At 34.3% G+C, this 17,521-nt stretch overlaps 1 protein-coding gene across 1 annotated transcript in view; it reads left to right on the forward strand.

The window, feature by feature from the left end:
• The window catches only part of Col11a1 (collagen type XI alpha 1 chain), a 189,704-nt gene that overhangs the window by 163,359 nt on the left and 8,824 nt on the right, over nucleotides 1-17,521 (forward strand). The window contains exons 55-63 of the mRNA XM_031375242.1: nucleotides 4,116-4,169; nucleotides 4,310-4,417; nucleotides 4,960-5,013; nucleotides 11,960-12,013; nucleotides 12,891-12,998; nucleotides 13,489-13,542; nucleotides 13,642-13,677; nucleotides 13,774-13,827; nucleotides 15,292-15,541. Coding sequence (XP_031231102.1) covers nucleotides 4,116-4,169; nucleotides 4,310-4,417; nucleotides 4,960-5,013; nucleotides 11,960-12,013; nucleotides 12,891-12,998; nucleotides 13,489-13,542; nucleotides 13,642-13,677; nucleotides 13,774-13,827; nucleotides 15,292-15,541 — 772 coding nt within the window. The remainder of the gene's footprint in view (nucleotides 1-4,115; nucleotides 4,170-4,309; nucleotides 4,418-4,959; nucleotides 5,014-11,959; nucleotides 12,014-12,890; nucleotides 12,999-13,488; nucleotides 13,543-13,641; nucleotides 13,678-13,773; nucleotides 13,828-15,291; nucleotides 15,542-17,521) is intronic.

The raw sequence follows: 17,521 nt of genomic DNA on the forward strand, positions 1-17,521 counted from the left end.
TTTTTTTACTGTGACTCTGTGTTTCCACTTGAAACTAGACTTGTTCTTTATGAACAATACTGAATTGGATATTGGGAGTTCTTAGGTGCTTTTACATGAATTTTAGGAGTAAGTATAGTTCTGTGAAGTACATTGTTGATATCTTGATAGGTATCCTTCAATGATGTGTAATTTCATTTTCGATTTTTACTTCAATAATTTTCTTTGTTGCAGTTTTTATCTTTTTTCCTATCATGTTTATTACCATCATTTTCTATCAAGTTTATTAGTTTTAATTTTGATTCTTTCATTTGTTTGAATGTATATGTTCAATAACCCTTCTGTTCTGGAGTCTGTAGGTTAATCTACCACAAAAAGATGTGAATTTTTTCTTACTATATACTCAAAAACTTTTTTATTATTACGGATGCTGTAGTATAATTAGAGCAGGATAGCTTTGAGGAACTAGACTCTCAGATCACGGTTAAATAATTTTCCTTGTCAACTGTCCAAAGCCTCAAAACCCATTGCAAATATGGGTTGATAAATTAGGAATAGATACTAATAGTTCAAATTTAAAGCAAAGACATTTGCTTTTAGATTTGCTCTTAAAAATTCCTACATATGTAAGTAGATAATGTATGGCAATGCTAAAGTAAGTTATACATCCATTTAACATTATATTATGTATGCAGAGTCCCAGTTTAAATTGGAGCCACTACAGATTTTGTATGTCCTCAGAAATACACAGCTCAAAAATAATATTAAAGTGGCTAGGGAAATGTCCCAGTAGTTAAAAGAACTACTTTTGTAAAGACCTAAAGACCTGAGTTCCATGCATGTCTATTCTTCAACTGTGAAGTAACAGTAACTCCAGTTCCAGGACATCCTCTGGCTTTGATTGGGTACCTGCACATACATATCACAGACACATACAGACATACACACAAACACATAAAACACACAAAATTAAAAATAAATATTCAGAAATAATACTAAATTTTCTGAAAAAAAAACCACCAAAATTAGTTATGTTTTATTTTTTGTTTGTTTGTTTAAAGATTTATTTATTTATGATATAAAGTTACACTGTAGCTGTCTTCAGACATTCCAGAAGAGGGCATCAGATCTCATTACGGGTGATTGTGAGCCACCGTGTGGTTGCTAGGATTTGAATTTAGGACTTTCGGAACAGCAGGCAGTGCTCTTAACTGCTGAGCTATCTCTTCAGCCCCAGTTATGTTTTACCTTTAACTTTAGACACTCTAAATTGTAGTATTTAGTTTATGGACGACTTTTAATGTAAAACTAAGATATTTCACTTGCTTATTATTTGTATAAATATTAACTGAGATTGCTAACTTCAGATTAAATTCAGCATAGTTCATTTTGCTACTATTTAAATAGTCAGTACCCCTCTTGGTCTATGATTTTGTTTCTTATTACTTAATTTTCAAGATTTACTGTATATATACATACCCTAGTACAACGACTTTGTACATGAAAATTAGCCTACCTCTGAGCAACTGAATAATGTCATGCCTATCCATCCTATGGATTTTTGCTTCTGCAAGAATGATTAGAAAGTAAAGTACTTATCATAGGAGGATTTTCATCTACCCATACTGTAGGAATCAGATCTGACATTAAATGCTCTGGAAAGTCTTTCTTCTTCCTAAAATAGTTCAAATATATACTATATAACTGCCCTCATCTTCATACATGTACTTTTTTTATAAACCTACATGCCTGTCTTTGTATTTAATTTCTGTACACCCCTCATGATTTTCTTGTTATTTTGTATTTATATTCATCGTGCACAGTATATTTTGGATCACAACATACACATATATGTTGAGATATGAGTTGCAGAATGAACAGGCTGCAAGACCATATCATAAACTATTGGTGGTGGTCGAAAGGACATTATATGATGCCTATTCCTTGTGAATTGGAAAATGTAGTAATAGTGAATTTCAGTGATAAACTTAACTACGGTCTTTTAGGCAAACATATGGAAAATAACTAAAACGAAATTCTCAATGGGACTTGAATATATCTGTTTGTGCTGCTGTTTCAGAATATAAAGACTGGGTAACATAAAGAAAAATGCATTTAGTTCATTGTTGTGTAGGCTAGGCCACTCAACATAGATGGTCTACATTAAATAAATGACTTCTTATCCCATTGCCTGTGCATCATAAGAGCAAACCATAATATAGTAATCATGAGGAAGGATGGTGAAGGGATAGCCTTGGAAAAAGGGAAAGAGAAAGAAGGAGCAAGAGAAAGAGAGGGGAACTCTTACTCTGGTAAATTTTACTATCGTTACTTTCAAAATAATAGTCATTCCGATATCTTAAAACATATGTTCCATTGACTAGTGTAACAAGACAATTTCTTCCTCAACATGGTAATAGTAGGAAAAGTTAAGCATGTGTTCAAGACAGATACTGCTCAGTCAGCACTTGTGCTGCAACATGGTCTTCAGGCTCTTTTCCTTCCCAAGAAAATAAATCACACAAACACATCAAGGGCATGCATTTGATGTATCTATCATGATTCAGCACATTTCTCCTTCCTTAAGGAACAGTTCCTAGACTGTATACACATCTTTTGATTTGAGGTACCTTGAATGTCCACTGCATCTGCATGACTGTATGTGGAATGAGTGAGCTTACAGTAGCGATACTGAAAAAAAAAAATGGCCAAAGATGGCTTCACTGACTCTTACATCTAAAGTGAGTTTCCAGAACTTGAGTTTGATGAAGCGATTGATATTTACTTCATTTGATAAATATAGTTTGGATAGATAACATGGAAAATGAGCCTTTAATCAAAGTAGAGTACTGAAAACATCTGAAACAAATATGTTATCTCGCATCTCACTAAATATTACCACTGCATCTACTCTGTTTCACCTCAATGTCTAATCTCAGTCAATAGTTTTTTTAAAGTGGTGGCACATACCTTTAATGCCAGCACTTGGGAGGCAGAGGCAGGTGGATTTCTGAGTTCGAAACCAGCCCGGTCTACAGAGTGAATCAAGGACAGAGAAACCCTGTCTGGCAAACAACAACAACAACAAAACCAAACAAACAAAAAACAAAAAAACAAAGGATTATTTATTTTATTCCTATGAATACACTGTAGCTGTCTTCAGACACACCAGAAGAGGGCATGGGATCCCATTACAGATGATTGGCTGTTGAGAATTGAACTCGGACCTCAGGGAGAGCAGTCAGTGTTCTTAACTGCTGAGCCAATCCTCCAGTCGCCTCAGTTAGTAATTTTAGGTATGAGCATTGAGAAAGTTGAAAAGATGGAAAGCAAGAGGAAGTGGGGAAAAATAAAATAAATTACTTAGAGATCATTATTCAATGTTTCTTTACGTACACTTCTATGACATTTTGAGCATGATCTTCTTGCCTCTAATCCTACAGTTGTAAAAATGACATTATTTTAGTCTTACATGTTTGTGAATTAAATCTTTCCAGAAGATTGAAATTCCTTGTTGACCTTTATGATTGTGGTATTTTTTTAGCTGGTGCATGAACCTAGATTGCATGAGTATTTTATTTTACATAGAATGAGCCACTTCTGAACCACTTCTAATAAAGCTGCAAATATTATTTGATATATTCCAGGAACTCTAAGTAATGTTAAATAACAAATAATCTCTAGCATTTAGACTCATACGTATTTTATTCATCATCACTTGGAGATTCGATTTCACTCTGTAGCTCTGTCTAGCCCGGAACTCTAGCCTGGATAGATGGGACTGGCCTCAAACTCCCAGAAATCCACCTGCCTCTGCCTCTTGTGTGGTGGCTTCAAAATCATTCACCACTATGCCCAACTATTATTCAGCAGCAATTTTAAAAGAGCTGTCTTTCTACTGCCTACTTTGAAGTTATGTAATGATCCTCAGCTTACTTAGCTGGTGATTTTTCTTAAATTATCTAAACAGGAGTTTTTACATGAAATTATTGTTCAACTTCAGCATTGTTTTAAACAGAAAGGTAATATGAAAGTACAACTTAGTGGTCTATCAACAGTTCCCAGATCTGAATAGTGCTCCTCAACAATGTTGCTTTTAAGGTGGTGCATATTTAAATACAATTTTATATTTACAGGGCCCGCCTGGAGCTTCAGGTTCAGAAGGAAGACAAGGAGAAAAAGGTGCTAAGGTAAAACACGTAAAGAAGATGTGTTAAGCACTTTTTAGATGCATCTAAATGTGTTTCAACACATTAAATGATACTATGAGCTTTATTGTTTATAATGTGCCCACAGGTTTTGTTTTTTTGTTTTTTTTTTTTTCAAACAGGGAGAAGCTGGTGCTGAAGGACCTCCTGGGAAAACTGGCCCCGTTGGACCCCAGGGTCCTTCAGGAAAGCCTGGTCCTGAAGGTCTTCGAGGCATTCCTGGTCCTGTGGTGAGCATTTCTGCTAAAAGGGACTCCTGTGAAAATAACTATGTTTTAAAACCTATGAGTTAAAATGCCTGTAAGGTTGTTGCTTCATAGCTTATAATATCCTCTATGGACATCCAATTATTTTCTGCTAAACTTAGTAAGTAGCTTAATTTAAATAACTTAATATATTTAAAATATTTATCTCATTTCTTTTATTTATAAAATTTTATAAATTTATAATTTATTTTATAATTTTGTGGGAAGCTTCTCATTTATCAATACAGAAGAGAAACCTAAGTTCTAATATGACAGCAAAGAAAGGTTTTAGACATATCTCAGAATATGCCTGTATATGTATATGAGCTTATATAAATAAATATATGTACACAGATACATAACTATATATATATACACAGGTTCAATGAAAAAAATAGAAAGCTTACACTATTTGTATGTTTTAAGTAGTAAAATTTACAGATGTTAATTTTTTCTATATGTCCAACATTTGAAAATAAGAGATATTGTTTTGATTGGCAAACAAAATTTCATTTTCTTTTGTGTAGGGAGAACAAGGTCTCCCAGGTGCTGCTGGCCAAGATGGACCCCCTGGTCCTCTGGTAAGTAACATTTTATTATTATTATTATTTATAAAGAACTCCCAAAATAAACTTTTTGTCTGCTAGAATTTGTGAATTTTTATCTTATCGTGGTTTGTTCTTTTCATAAAGACTATTACACATTCAAGGAGAAAAGTAGTCCCGATAATAACATGGAAAAATTACCAGTTGGCCTAGAAAATATTTCTTTTTCATACACTTCAGATGAAAAATATCTTTTCCACTCAGAATAAAGTGCTACTAATGACACAACTTGTCATTTTCTCAGTGCAGACCATTCTACAAAATTAATGTGATTAAACATTGTTTCCTGGTCATGTTGGCACAAGAAGTTGGCAGCTGCCCAAGTAGATGGTTCTCTTTGTAAAATAAATAGGACACATTATCTTATGCTCTATAAAAGCATGTTATTGTTTTTATGTTGAAGTTGGACACTACAATGACCTTGACATTCAAATGGCATGCTTGATAAATGCAACAAAGCACTGGCTAGCCAACATCTTAGGGTCCAAAGCCTCTCTTGCTAATATGGGCTTGACGTGAGAATACAAACATGGCCTTTAAAATTATTGTTTACCAGGTCACTTTGCTTTACAAATGGATTCAATGTGGTAAATTGACTTTACATAACTATGTCTAAGGGATTAATCCAAAAAGTAAAGAATGCTTATAACAATGAAGCAGTATGCTGCAATTTACTTTAAATAACCACATCCTTTCTTGAAATAATCTGAACTTTCTTTTCATTTCTCTTATCCAAAATATCGACAGCCCAGGGAACACCAAGACCAAGTTCTTATTGAGAGGTGATTTATTTGTCCCAGAGGGACAGGGCAAAGCATAAGAGACAAAGACAGGAGATAGAGGACCAGGAGGAAGAGAAAAGGGACAAAGGAGAGGGGAAGAGGTAATTTCCCTGGAGGGAGAAAAGGCTGTCTCTGGATAGAGAGAAGACAGATTGGTGCTTCGGCAAATGGCAGGAACATGCACAGGATGAGGTGTTTAATTTTGATTGGGCACATTAATTAAGGTAGATACAAGGGGCTTTTGTTGCTGGACATTAATAGTTTGATAGCTGGATCTTGGTAGTCCTCCTTAGGAGAAAGTGGCCAAATAAGGAATTGAACCTTGCTGGCTAGGTTTAGGACTATTATGTAACTTTCAGCAATGTAGAAGGAATGGGGAGAAGGATAAAACAAACAAAACAAAACAAAACAAAACAAAATCCCTGCTGGCTCCATGTGTTGGTAACTGGATAAATGGTGTCAGATCTCTAATTGACTTGAAGCAGGAAATTACTATTTATCTACACTTACTATCATAAAAATTGAGCCCTAGGTGATTCTAGGTCGGTTCCAGGTCTGCACTAGTATTTAGGAAATATTTCCCTTTGATGTAGTGAACTCCTAACTACAGATTCAGAGTCTGGTAGCAAAATGATTTCCTTAAATATCTCCCTAAATTTACCAGGATTATTTTTTTTCTTTTATATTAGATTTTCCAATAAGTATTCTGACCTTTCAACAAATGAAATAGAAGACCATTATTAGAGATTTCCTTTAGCTAATGTTAAAAATAAAACCATCAGACATACCAGCTGATTAAAGTCTGCAAAATTTGTATTTCTAATGCTTAAGCAAATATAGAGTATAAGAAGGCTGAACAATTCAAATTCTATTTAGAAAATTGCAGTTGTAAGCATCAGGAAGGCCCAACATGGGTCTACTCATTCCATAACTGCTGGTTTCATTGGAGAATAATACTATGTGAATATATACAATGTTTTAAATTTGTCCACTATCGGAGTGAATACACCATTTAAAGAAATTAGCTACTCCCTGAGCTTGATGATGATCTTAAGAACCCTGCCCCATCTCCAGCTCTATATTCTTAAAGAGAGAATAGTGAGGGATCTGACCCTCTCCTATAAAGGAATATTAAGTTTAATTAAAGATAATTGAGACATATTCCTAATGAATTCTTGTAGGTATTAAATGGGTTCTTTTAAAGCACTCACATCACTAGTGCATAGCAGTGCTACTGAATGAAGAATTGTCAAATGCAAGATGAAATTATATTTCTAAATAGTCACTTTGGTACCTTTGGTGAGTGTAACTAAATGGTACCTATATCCATACAATATATGTATAACCAATACTCTGGATTAGAAGTCACTGTGAGGCAAGCAGGGTTATATTTAGAGCAGCTAGAATATAACTCTGTGACTCCTGTTCCAGTGGCAAGCAGAGACTCTCCTTCCCAGGTCACCCATGTGTTTGCTTCCCTGATTTAGAAGTATGACCCAGTCACAAAGGAAGGAAAGAGGCTTAAGTGAGGCTAAATGTAGGAGGTGATGCTAAAATATTTGAAAGTTCAGACAAGTTTGCGCTGGAGTTAAAAATTAATCCACTTGAAATTTATATGAATAATTCCTTATTCATCATATGCCTTGTTCATATTTACACATACGTTCACACTCACATCCGAGACTTTTCAGGTAGATGTCTGCAAGTACTCCTTACAGTAAGGTATTTGTGCTTCTTCTTGAAGTTTCCTCTAGTTCCCTACACAGAAATATTCCACCACATCGACCACAGTACTTAACAAAGCCTTCTCATTTTGTTTTCTTAAAATGTTTGTGTTTTAAGTTCATTTTGAAATGTGTAATCTCTTTATATAACCCAGGTTGGACTTGATTTCATTATTTGAGATCTTGCCTCAGACCACAAGTATTGGATTTCAGAAGTCACCCGTCATGCACAGCTATAAAAGCAAATCTTTGCAATAATATGTAACTTAAGCATCTGTATATCCTCTCTCTCTCTCTCTCTCTCTCTCTCTCTCTCTCTCTATATATATATATATATATATATATATATATATATATATATATATACATATGTATATATATGTGTGTGTGTGTGTGTATTTACATATCACACAGAGACACACAGAGACACACATACACACATACAAACACACAATTACTTCACAGAATTAAGGACAAATGTATAGCACATAAGAATCAATCAGAACACAATGATGACACTGTTGTTTTGTGAGCAGAATTACTTCTCGAATAATCAATGTTAGAACGGGCATGTCTTTTAAGATAAAGTTGAATAAATTCAGTTGTTCACTATGAGGTCACAGTTAATATTGTTGAAACATTTGAAAAAACATGTGTTTGATATTTATAAGCATAATTAATACTGTAGTAGTTTTAACCTTTTTTCTTTCATATGCTGGAAAACAACTTGGATTTTTTTTGTCAATTTTAATGTCATAAATACCTTCTTTTCAGAAAATAAAAAATATTTGACAGCATCAATTTTTAAGCATACAAATATAAATAAAAGAAGCGATGGGTTTCTGAACTATAGTTTGAATATTTTGCTTTAATGTTCCACATAAAGTCTGTGACAGGGTTGTAATATATGATATACTTCATTGATTAAATGGCTTTAATTGTTAAAGTGTCCCCTCTTTTGAATTTTCTGAGTCAAGTTTAGGGTGTACAGTTTTTCTTAAAGCCCAGTGCTATACAGTTTTGAGTTAGAGATCAAGGCAATACTTTGCAAGACAAGACGGTACAGGGAGGCGTGTTTGCGTCTGTGCTTTGAGCACTTATAAATGCCTGGTTCCTGTTTTCCTTTTCTCTTTATTACTTATGAATTATGTATTTCCCTAAGGATTTTCCATTTTACAATATCCTGAAGAGCAAATACCAAACATGAACCCTTGGATTCATATTTTTATATGCAAAACCTGAAGTTTTTAATATCTTTCATACAAAACAGAGAGATTATAACTCTCTTCCCTGTCATGAAATTACTAATTTCTGTTTTCAGACAAAGAAAAAAAACATAAAATGATTTGGATTAACAGCATCATTCCTTTTCCTTCATGAATAATATTTGTAGAAAAATACCTCAAAAATAGATTTGACACTCAAATAATAATGTCTAGTATACAATTTCTTATTCCTGAACAATTAGGATTGGTAGCATTTTTTCTTTGTCATTTTATCTTGTACAGTTATAATGGAGTGAAAAAGCTGGTATGTACCCATTCATCAGGAACATATCTAGAAATACAGATAACATTTGTAGTGTACTTTGTTATTTATTAGGACAGATTTAAGCTAAATTTTCTTTTCATTATGTGAACATTAGCATAACATTATTGTTAAATACTGTGGATAGGCTCAGTGGTGGAAGGTGTTTGGTGTACATTTGTACAATCCACAAACCATAAGAAACTCAAGAAGAAGGAAGACCAAAGTGTGGATACTTTGTTCCTTCTTAAAAGGGGGGACAAAATACTCATGGAAGGAATTACAGAGACAAACTATGGAGCAGAGACTGAAAGAAGGACCTCCAGAGACTATTCCACCTGGGATTCATTCCCTTTTCAATCATCAAATCCAGACACTATTGTGGATGCCAGCAAGTACTGGATGACAGGAGCCTGATATAGTTGTCTCCTGAGAAGCTCTGACAGTACTCCACTAATACAGAAGTAGAGGCTCACAGCCATCCATTGGACTGAGCACAGGGTCCCCAGTTGAGCTACAGAAAGTTCCCACGGAGCTGAAGGGTTTGCAGCCCCTTAGGACAAACAACAATATGAACTAACTAGTACCCTCAGAGCTCCCAGGGACTAAATCACCAACCAAAGAGTACACATGGTGGGACTAATGGCTCCAGCAGCATATGTATAGCAGAGGATGGCCTAGTCAGTCATCAAGGGGAGGAGAGGCTCTTGATCCTGTGAAGGTTCTATGCCACAGTGTAGGGGAATGCCAGGGCCAGGAAGGGGGAGAGGGTGGGTTGGTTAGCAGAGAGGGTGGGGCAAACAGGGTGTTGTTTTCTTTTTCTGGAGGGGAAACTGGGAAAGGAGCTATCATTTGAAATGTAAATAAAGAAAATATATAATAAAAAAGGAAACAAAACAAAAGAAAATATAACAAAAGAAAGGTAGGAACATAGACAAAAGAAAAGAAAAAAGTCTCATTGTGAACCAGTTTCAAATGTTGAAAAATTGTTTGTGCAAGTCTCCAATAAACAACCAGGAATGAACTCCAATTACTTAACTGGGGAAGAAAACCATACAATCTATGTTTGTTTTTTGTTATGTAATTGGAGAAGAAAATAATGTTGAATCCAATTTACAGACTTTAGGTCAAGTCCTTGCATTATCCAAGCAGGTTTATAAGCTCATGTCTGCATTTTTGCTACTAAAAGGAAATTCTATTAAATTGATCTTTGCCAACACTGTGGTAGTACCTATGACTTAGAAAAATGTATAGGTAAACCTCTTAACTTTGCCATCCAGAAACTTAACTGGTACATTGGACCTGTGATCCTCCAACCATATGCAGCTGATTGGTCTTCCCAGAGTCCTTAGTTTGCAAGCATTTAAATCACAATAAACTTTTAAGGCAAAGAAAAACAGTCAGGTATCATATTTCTAAATTAGAGCTACAGACAAAGTCCTGTAGTATAATTAGCTAAAACCATTTCTGGCTCACAAGAAATTCAAACGTATCTTTTTATTCCTTAATTCTGTCTAGTCTATTCTTGTAATGAATGTGTTTTCATTCATTTTCCTTTCTGCTTCACAGGAGTGTTTTCTATCCTTAAAATTTTGGAATCTAGTGCAGTGCACTTCCTTTGAAACTCACCTTCAATAGTTTGTGAAATTGGTTTACCCTTCTTCAACCAAAATTGCATTGTCCTTCGTTGTTAATGTCACTCTGAGAAGCTCAGTGTGATATTCTAAAAGAACGTTGGGCTATCCATCCAATTCCTGGATTTGAATTCCACGTCAGTTCTTATAAGACAAATGAATGCTTTAACAAGTTAACTGGACACAGAAGCTTCATCATCAGTCTTTCTGTGAATATTGAAAATATAGGATTAAATCATAGTAGGATCATTGTGAATCTTAGTATATCTTTTTCTCCAGAGATCACAATGAAATATGTTGATATTCAAGAGAATATAAATAAAATTGAGGTCAGGATTCAGAGTGTTAGACATTGCCTCTTGTGGCTTCAAGTTCATATCAGTCTCATCTCCAGGTTCTCTACAGGATTAGATACCATTCCAATCTATACCAATATGGTTTTTATATGTAAACACAACAATATCAAATTTATATGACTTCTCTGAAGTTTTCAAATATCATTTGATTGTTACAATCTTTTGGTTATGTAATTTTAATGTTGCTGAAAATATTGTAACCTTTGAAATTAGAGTTTATCATTGAAGTACTTATGGACTGGATGTATTATTTACAAATCTATTCTGCCTTAGTTATTATAATTAATAGTTTATGCTTTCTTCTCAAATGTCAATCCATGTATCTTCTATCCTATTTCAGATTTCATTCACACACTTATTTAATTAAAATTATTAATATTGTGATTCTTCATCAGCTCCCATGACATTTTAAGACCATGAATTTCTCTACGGTCACAGCAAATGCAATAACACTCTTCGTTGTTAACTTTGACTGAACTTCAATAAACAAACTGCCTCTGTAACTTAAATGTGAATTTTTAGTATAGAGCCATTGTTTTAGTTCCTTTTCTAAATATTGGTACAATACAGTTGCCAGAAGCAACTTGGAGAGAGGAGGACTTATTTTGGCTTTAAGGTACATGGCAAAGAAGACAAAGTGACTGGGACCAGCTACTGTCCCTGATGGAGGAACTAGACACTGTGCAAATAAGAAGAAGCCTGAGCAGAAAGTAAAGAGGAACTCCTACCTTTGTAACTCCCAGCCTTTCTGCTCCCCTCTTCCGTACTGTTCTGTGTAGCCACTAGGTCTAGAGCCCAGAGTTCTATGGCTTTCTAGAAGATCACTACCAAATGGGACATTACACATTCAAACTGTAACGCTTTTTCTCAATATATTTATTTTCTTTATTTTTGTTCAGGGACCTCCTGGTTTACCTGGTCTCAAAGGTGACCCTGGCTCCAAGGGTGAAAAGGTAAGAGTAAAAGAATATGTTATTAAGATTTTATAACACAAACAGCAAGTGTGATAGCTTTCTCAAGGCCACTTAAAAGGCAATTTCAAACTATACTACTGTCTTTCTGATTAGAGGAAAAGATAACAATTTTCAGATTCTCAAATATATTTAGAGAAGAAAAAGTATGCAGATAGTAGTGAAAAATGTTTCAGCAGGAGAGCTATGTTTTAATGATCCCTTTTAGGCACCTTATGGAGAAAGCATATGGTTATGCTAAATAACGCTCTCCAAAAATAGACTGAATAGCAAAAATGACTTTTTTTTTCTGTTTTAAACAAGAAAGTAAAACTTTTAAATCAGAAATGGTTTTGAAATAATAATACGTTCTCCCAGAATTTATATTGTATTTTACCACATAAAGAAAATGAGCCATTTGTATAATGGAATTACAGTGGTTTGAAAGGTTTTTACATCTCCAGAACTCTGTTAAACATTAAGCAGTCCCTAAAGAATGTGAAAGATTTGATATTAAATGAGGTGCTTACTAAAATAGTGAGCTCTCTGGTTTTTATGTTACCAGTACGCCATTTGGACATTATTGTTTTTTTTTTTTTTAAAGTTTATTGCAGATGAAGTAATGATTACTAATTTTTGTCAAAAGTTCTTTTATTTTTGATACTCCATCCTTAATAAAGGCTGCTCTTCCTGAAAGCAATAATGATCCACTTAATTATATGGATGTTCTAAACTCTAAATTTCATGCAGAAGGCTTATCAAAAATCCCTGCATTTCTTTTCTATGATGTTTTATGAATTCAACATTCAAGTATTTTATGACTAGAATTTTATCATTGCTATCACATATGTTTCTAAAATTTTTTCTTTCATTTCTATAGGGACATCCTGGTTTAATTGGATTGATTGGTCCTCCAGGAGAACAAGGGGAAAAAGGTGACAGAGGACTTCCTGGAACTCAAGGTTCTCCAGGAGCCAAAGGTGATGGGGTGAGTATAGTCATATGGCTTGGCCAGATCATTATGTCAGCGCAGTACAGTTGCACACTCACATAGTTCTTCATGATGATCACTGGAGGGCTTTAGGGCACCATATTCTTACCTGCTTTAATTCATGCTCTTTAAAAATATTTTAATAAATCAAAAAATATGATTTAAGTTAAAATAGTAAAAAAAAAAAAAAAACACAAAGATGTAGATGTTTGTACAAGTTCTTTACTCCACACTACAATCAGCTCTTATTTTGAGAGCTTTAGGGATGCCATAATGAATGTCTGTATAGTCCTCATGGTAGTGGCATCATATAAAGATTAGATATTGCAATGAACGATAAAAGTCTTGGATTACCCAACAAAAAGTAATTCATAACGAAAAATGTTTTGATGCCCATAAATTTTCAGAGTTTTGCAATATTTGTAGCAAATCATGAAAAGGAAATGAACTAAGACTAAGATTAATTGGATGCTGTTTCTCTCACTAGGGCATCCCAGGTCCTGCTGGTCCCATAGGTCCTCCTGGTCCTCCGGGATTACCAGTAAGTACAAGACAAAAGAAATATGAGGTAGATGGTAAGTATGGAGGTGCAAGCTCTTGACCACGCATTTACCTGTGTGTGTTTCCTTGTGTTTTCCAGGGTCCTGCGGGCCTGAAGGGGAACAAAGGGTCATCTGTAAGTGTTGCTCTCACTGGAATAGTAGTGCTGCTTCAGGGAAGCCGTTTGCATTTCTCTCTCACTTCATGGCTTGTCCTGTTTTCTTTCTAACAGGGACCTACTGGCCAGAAGGGTGACAGTGGTTTGCCAGGGCCTCCCGGGCCTCCAGTAAGTGTATATTAGCAAGAACGATGCTCTCTTAACAGGTCTATGGGTGCAGGAAATAGTTTCCCTGGATTTTTATAACAAGGGGAAGGAACATTCTGTCCAAAGTACTGATGTTGTAGGAAAATCCAATTTGGTCCTTCAAGTTATCAACCTATGTGTCAAGATTTGTTTTTTAACTGATAGCACTTTTTATATATAAATATTTCTTAATTGTATTCTACAATAAACTTATTAAGCTTTTAAGATAATTATGTACACTTTGGTCACATGTAATGAAACTAACAGAATATATGCCCACAGAATGAAAACACCCCCCCCATATAGATATAGATATATACCTGACTTCAGGATTAAAGATGAAAGCCGAGATACTGTAGCTAAATAAGAGTTATTTATTAGCAATGATGTTTTTCCAAAGTGTCTATATTAAAATGTAGACCTTTATGTAAGAAACTGTATTCTGTTTTTCTAGGATTTTGTTTTGTTTTGTTTTTCTAGCTAAAGTGTCTCCAACTGCATGTGTGTTCGTTTAGTCCAGCCACAGGGCAAAATACAAGCAGAGTGTCCCTGTGGAAGCTGGAAATCCTAGACCAAAGTGTCACAGGGTTGGTTTCTTCTGAAAGATGTGGGAAGAGAAACAATTTTAAACCTCTGAGCTTATACATAACATCCTTTTCTTAGAATCCCAACCTTGCCTGGATCTGTGTTTCTGTGGCCATATTTATTTTTCTTTTCATAAGAACATCATTGGTACCTCTCTTGGCCTACACCAGTGACTTTAGCTTACCAAATCATATATTCCCTCATCCCAATTGTAAGAAAGGTTGGAATCTGAGTTATTGTGCTGAGGGTCAGAAATACTAAGTGCACATATAAGTGGAACATGATTTGACCAGTGAGGATATAGATTAACTGTTTAATGTGGTTCTATGCTTACATATAAGTAAATTTAACTTACAGCGTTTACTTCCACAGTAATATAGAATAATTTAAGTCATGAATGTTTTAATATGATAATGGGGCATCCTTTTTTACTCTTTCAGAAAGTAAGCTATGATTGAATAATTAAAATTTGGATAGCCTAAGAGCTTTTTAAAAGTGTTCTAGTCCCCAGAGATTCTAATATCCAATCATGAATACAGCTATACAAATCAAGATTGGAGAATAAATAACAGATAATAATAGTAGTAATAATAGTAATAACAAATAATAGTAATCTATGCAATATGTTGCCAAAAATTCATACCTTATTAATTTACAGACTATATACCAGTAATTATCTGCTTTGTAAACCTACCTCAATATTTCTACTATGTTCTTTTAAAAATATATCTTTTCCTATATTACATATCATTAATTTAGCAACTGATAGCTAAGCAATTAATTTCTGAATAGAATGTAAGTAGTAAATAAACTTAAAGAACTATTTTCTGAAATAATGACACTCAATCAATTTGCTTGCAGGGTCCTCCTGGAGAAGTCATACAGCCATTGCCTATTTTGTCACCAAAAAAGACCAGAAGACACACAGAAAGCATCCAGGCTGACGCAGGTGATAATATTCTTGACTACTCAGATGGCATGGAGGAGATATTTGGTTCCCTCAATTCTCTGAAACAAGACATTGAACACATGAAGTTTCCAATGGGTACGCAGACCAACCCAGCACGAACATGCAAAGACCTGCAACTCAGCCATCCCGACTTCCCAGATGGTATGTCAACAATGACTTAACAGATGCTCTAAGCTGCTTGGCCCCCAAAGTGCCTTGCCAGTTCACTCATTTTTGTTATTATAGTTAATATAGTCTCTAAATAAAACTCAAACAAATTACTATTACTTTTAGCCTTGTAGATAGGAAAAAAACCAACTTATTTACAGCATGCATTCCAAGAAATGTTTTCTAAAGTTCTCTACAAAGTCATGTTTTATTAAATTTTGACAGGATTATTTTTGGATACTTATTAGCACAGATATATTTGTCCATGTAAATGGCTCACAGCACAGCATACGCATAAACATGCATACCACAACATTTATTACTTACTGACTTAATGTTAATGACTAATCTTATTTTAAAATGATGATGTTAATATTAACTAATATGAATATGTTACTATGACTTAGTACATTAATCTGAATAATGCCTATAAGAGTAAGTAACTTAATAGCTGACTTTCACTCATGGGTTTGGTGATACAATATTTAAGAATAATGATGGCTTGTTTTCAGGAAAAATCTAGTTTTCAGGGCTGGAGGGCAGCGAGAACACTGGTTGCCCTTACAGAGGACCTAGGCTCAGTTCCAGCACCCACCTGATAGCTTACACTGTCAGTAACTCCAGTTTAAGGGTATTTTTGGAACTTCTGGCCTCCACAGACACCAGCGTACACATATTAGACTCACACACAGTCAGACAAAACAGTTATAGACATAAAACCAAACTAAATCTTTTTTAAAAATATTTTCCTTGGTTGCACACATAGGCAGAAAAAATTAGAATCAGCTCACTTAATAGTAATGATACTTTACTGTGCCTACAGCCTAAAAATGCCTTGCCTTGTGTCTTTGCTTTCAGAGAAATGTACAGTTTCATGCTTGATAAATAGGTGGTAAAGTCATCTAGTTAGTTATTTAATGAGTAGTAAGTCCTTATCCGAGTCTCAGTTTTCCACTTTATTCTGAAGTATGCCTGTCTCTCCTTTACTCCCAGGAAATTATTGTTTTGTATGATTGATTTTAAATTAATTTTATGTTTAATTTATATATAACTTAGTACTTCTAGAAAAGTACTGTTCTAGAAAAGTGTTCTAGAAAAGTCAGACAGAATTCACAAGTAGCACTACAAAATGTAAACATCACAAGAATGTGATTATCTTAAACATAATCTATTAACACTAACAAATAGTAATTGGATCCTACATACATGTAAAGCTAAGGTTTTTAAATCAGCATTTATGTCAAAAGCTACATTTAGTTCAGTGACTTATAGAGAGATCCTTATTTTAACTGGCATCATACAAGCAATGAGATGGTGTCATTTAGCTTAACATATGCTAGGAAATTACTCTTCCTGCTCCAAAGATTAAAATCATGGCCAATCAATAGACTTCTGTAGGGTTCATATGACACTTAAATGAATATAAATGAATACGACTATGTCATGTGACTTATATATTGCAGAACTCTATAAATGATTTAATGTGGTAAAATTGATCACCAGGTGTAAAAGATGAGAACATGTATTGAATTACAAACCACATATGTTGCAGAAGAAGAGCTGAAATAAAACAAGTGCTCTTTAGAAAGGATGAGCTCCCTGCTGGATGTACTTTCAAATAATTTCAACACAGTTAACTCTTTACATTACTAATTAACTGAGATTATCTTTATTTGTTATATATTTATGAACTATGGTTCTACATACATGTCTCATAGTTTAGTACAAAAATAATAGTCTAGAGATAATCCTCTAACTGTACAAATAGGAAAACCCAAGTTAGCATATTATATGTTATGAAAATAATATTAATTTATACAATAGGAGAATGTGTCCATTCTGATCAAAATAATGTTAACTTCAATAGTTATATTTCTTTGGAAATTATAAAGAGATGATCAGCCATGGTAATAATCAAACAATTATTCTAGAAAAAGTGTGGGGAACATTTGCAAAATTGTGATGAAGCAAGAA

Source organism: Mastomys coucha, unplaced genomic scaffold, assembly GCF_008632895.1.
Source record: "Mastomys coucha isolate ucsf_1 unplaced genomic scaffold, UCSF_Mcou_1 pScaffold16, whole genome shotgun sequence".
Taxonomy (NCBI): domain Eukaryota; kingdom Metazoa; phylum Chordata; class Mammalia; order Rodentia; family Muridae; genus Mastomys; species Mastomys coucha.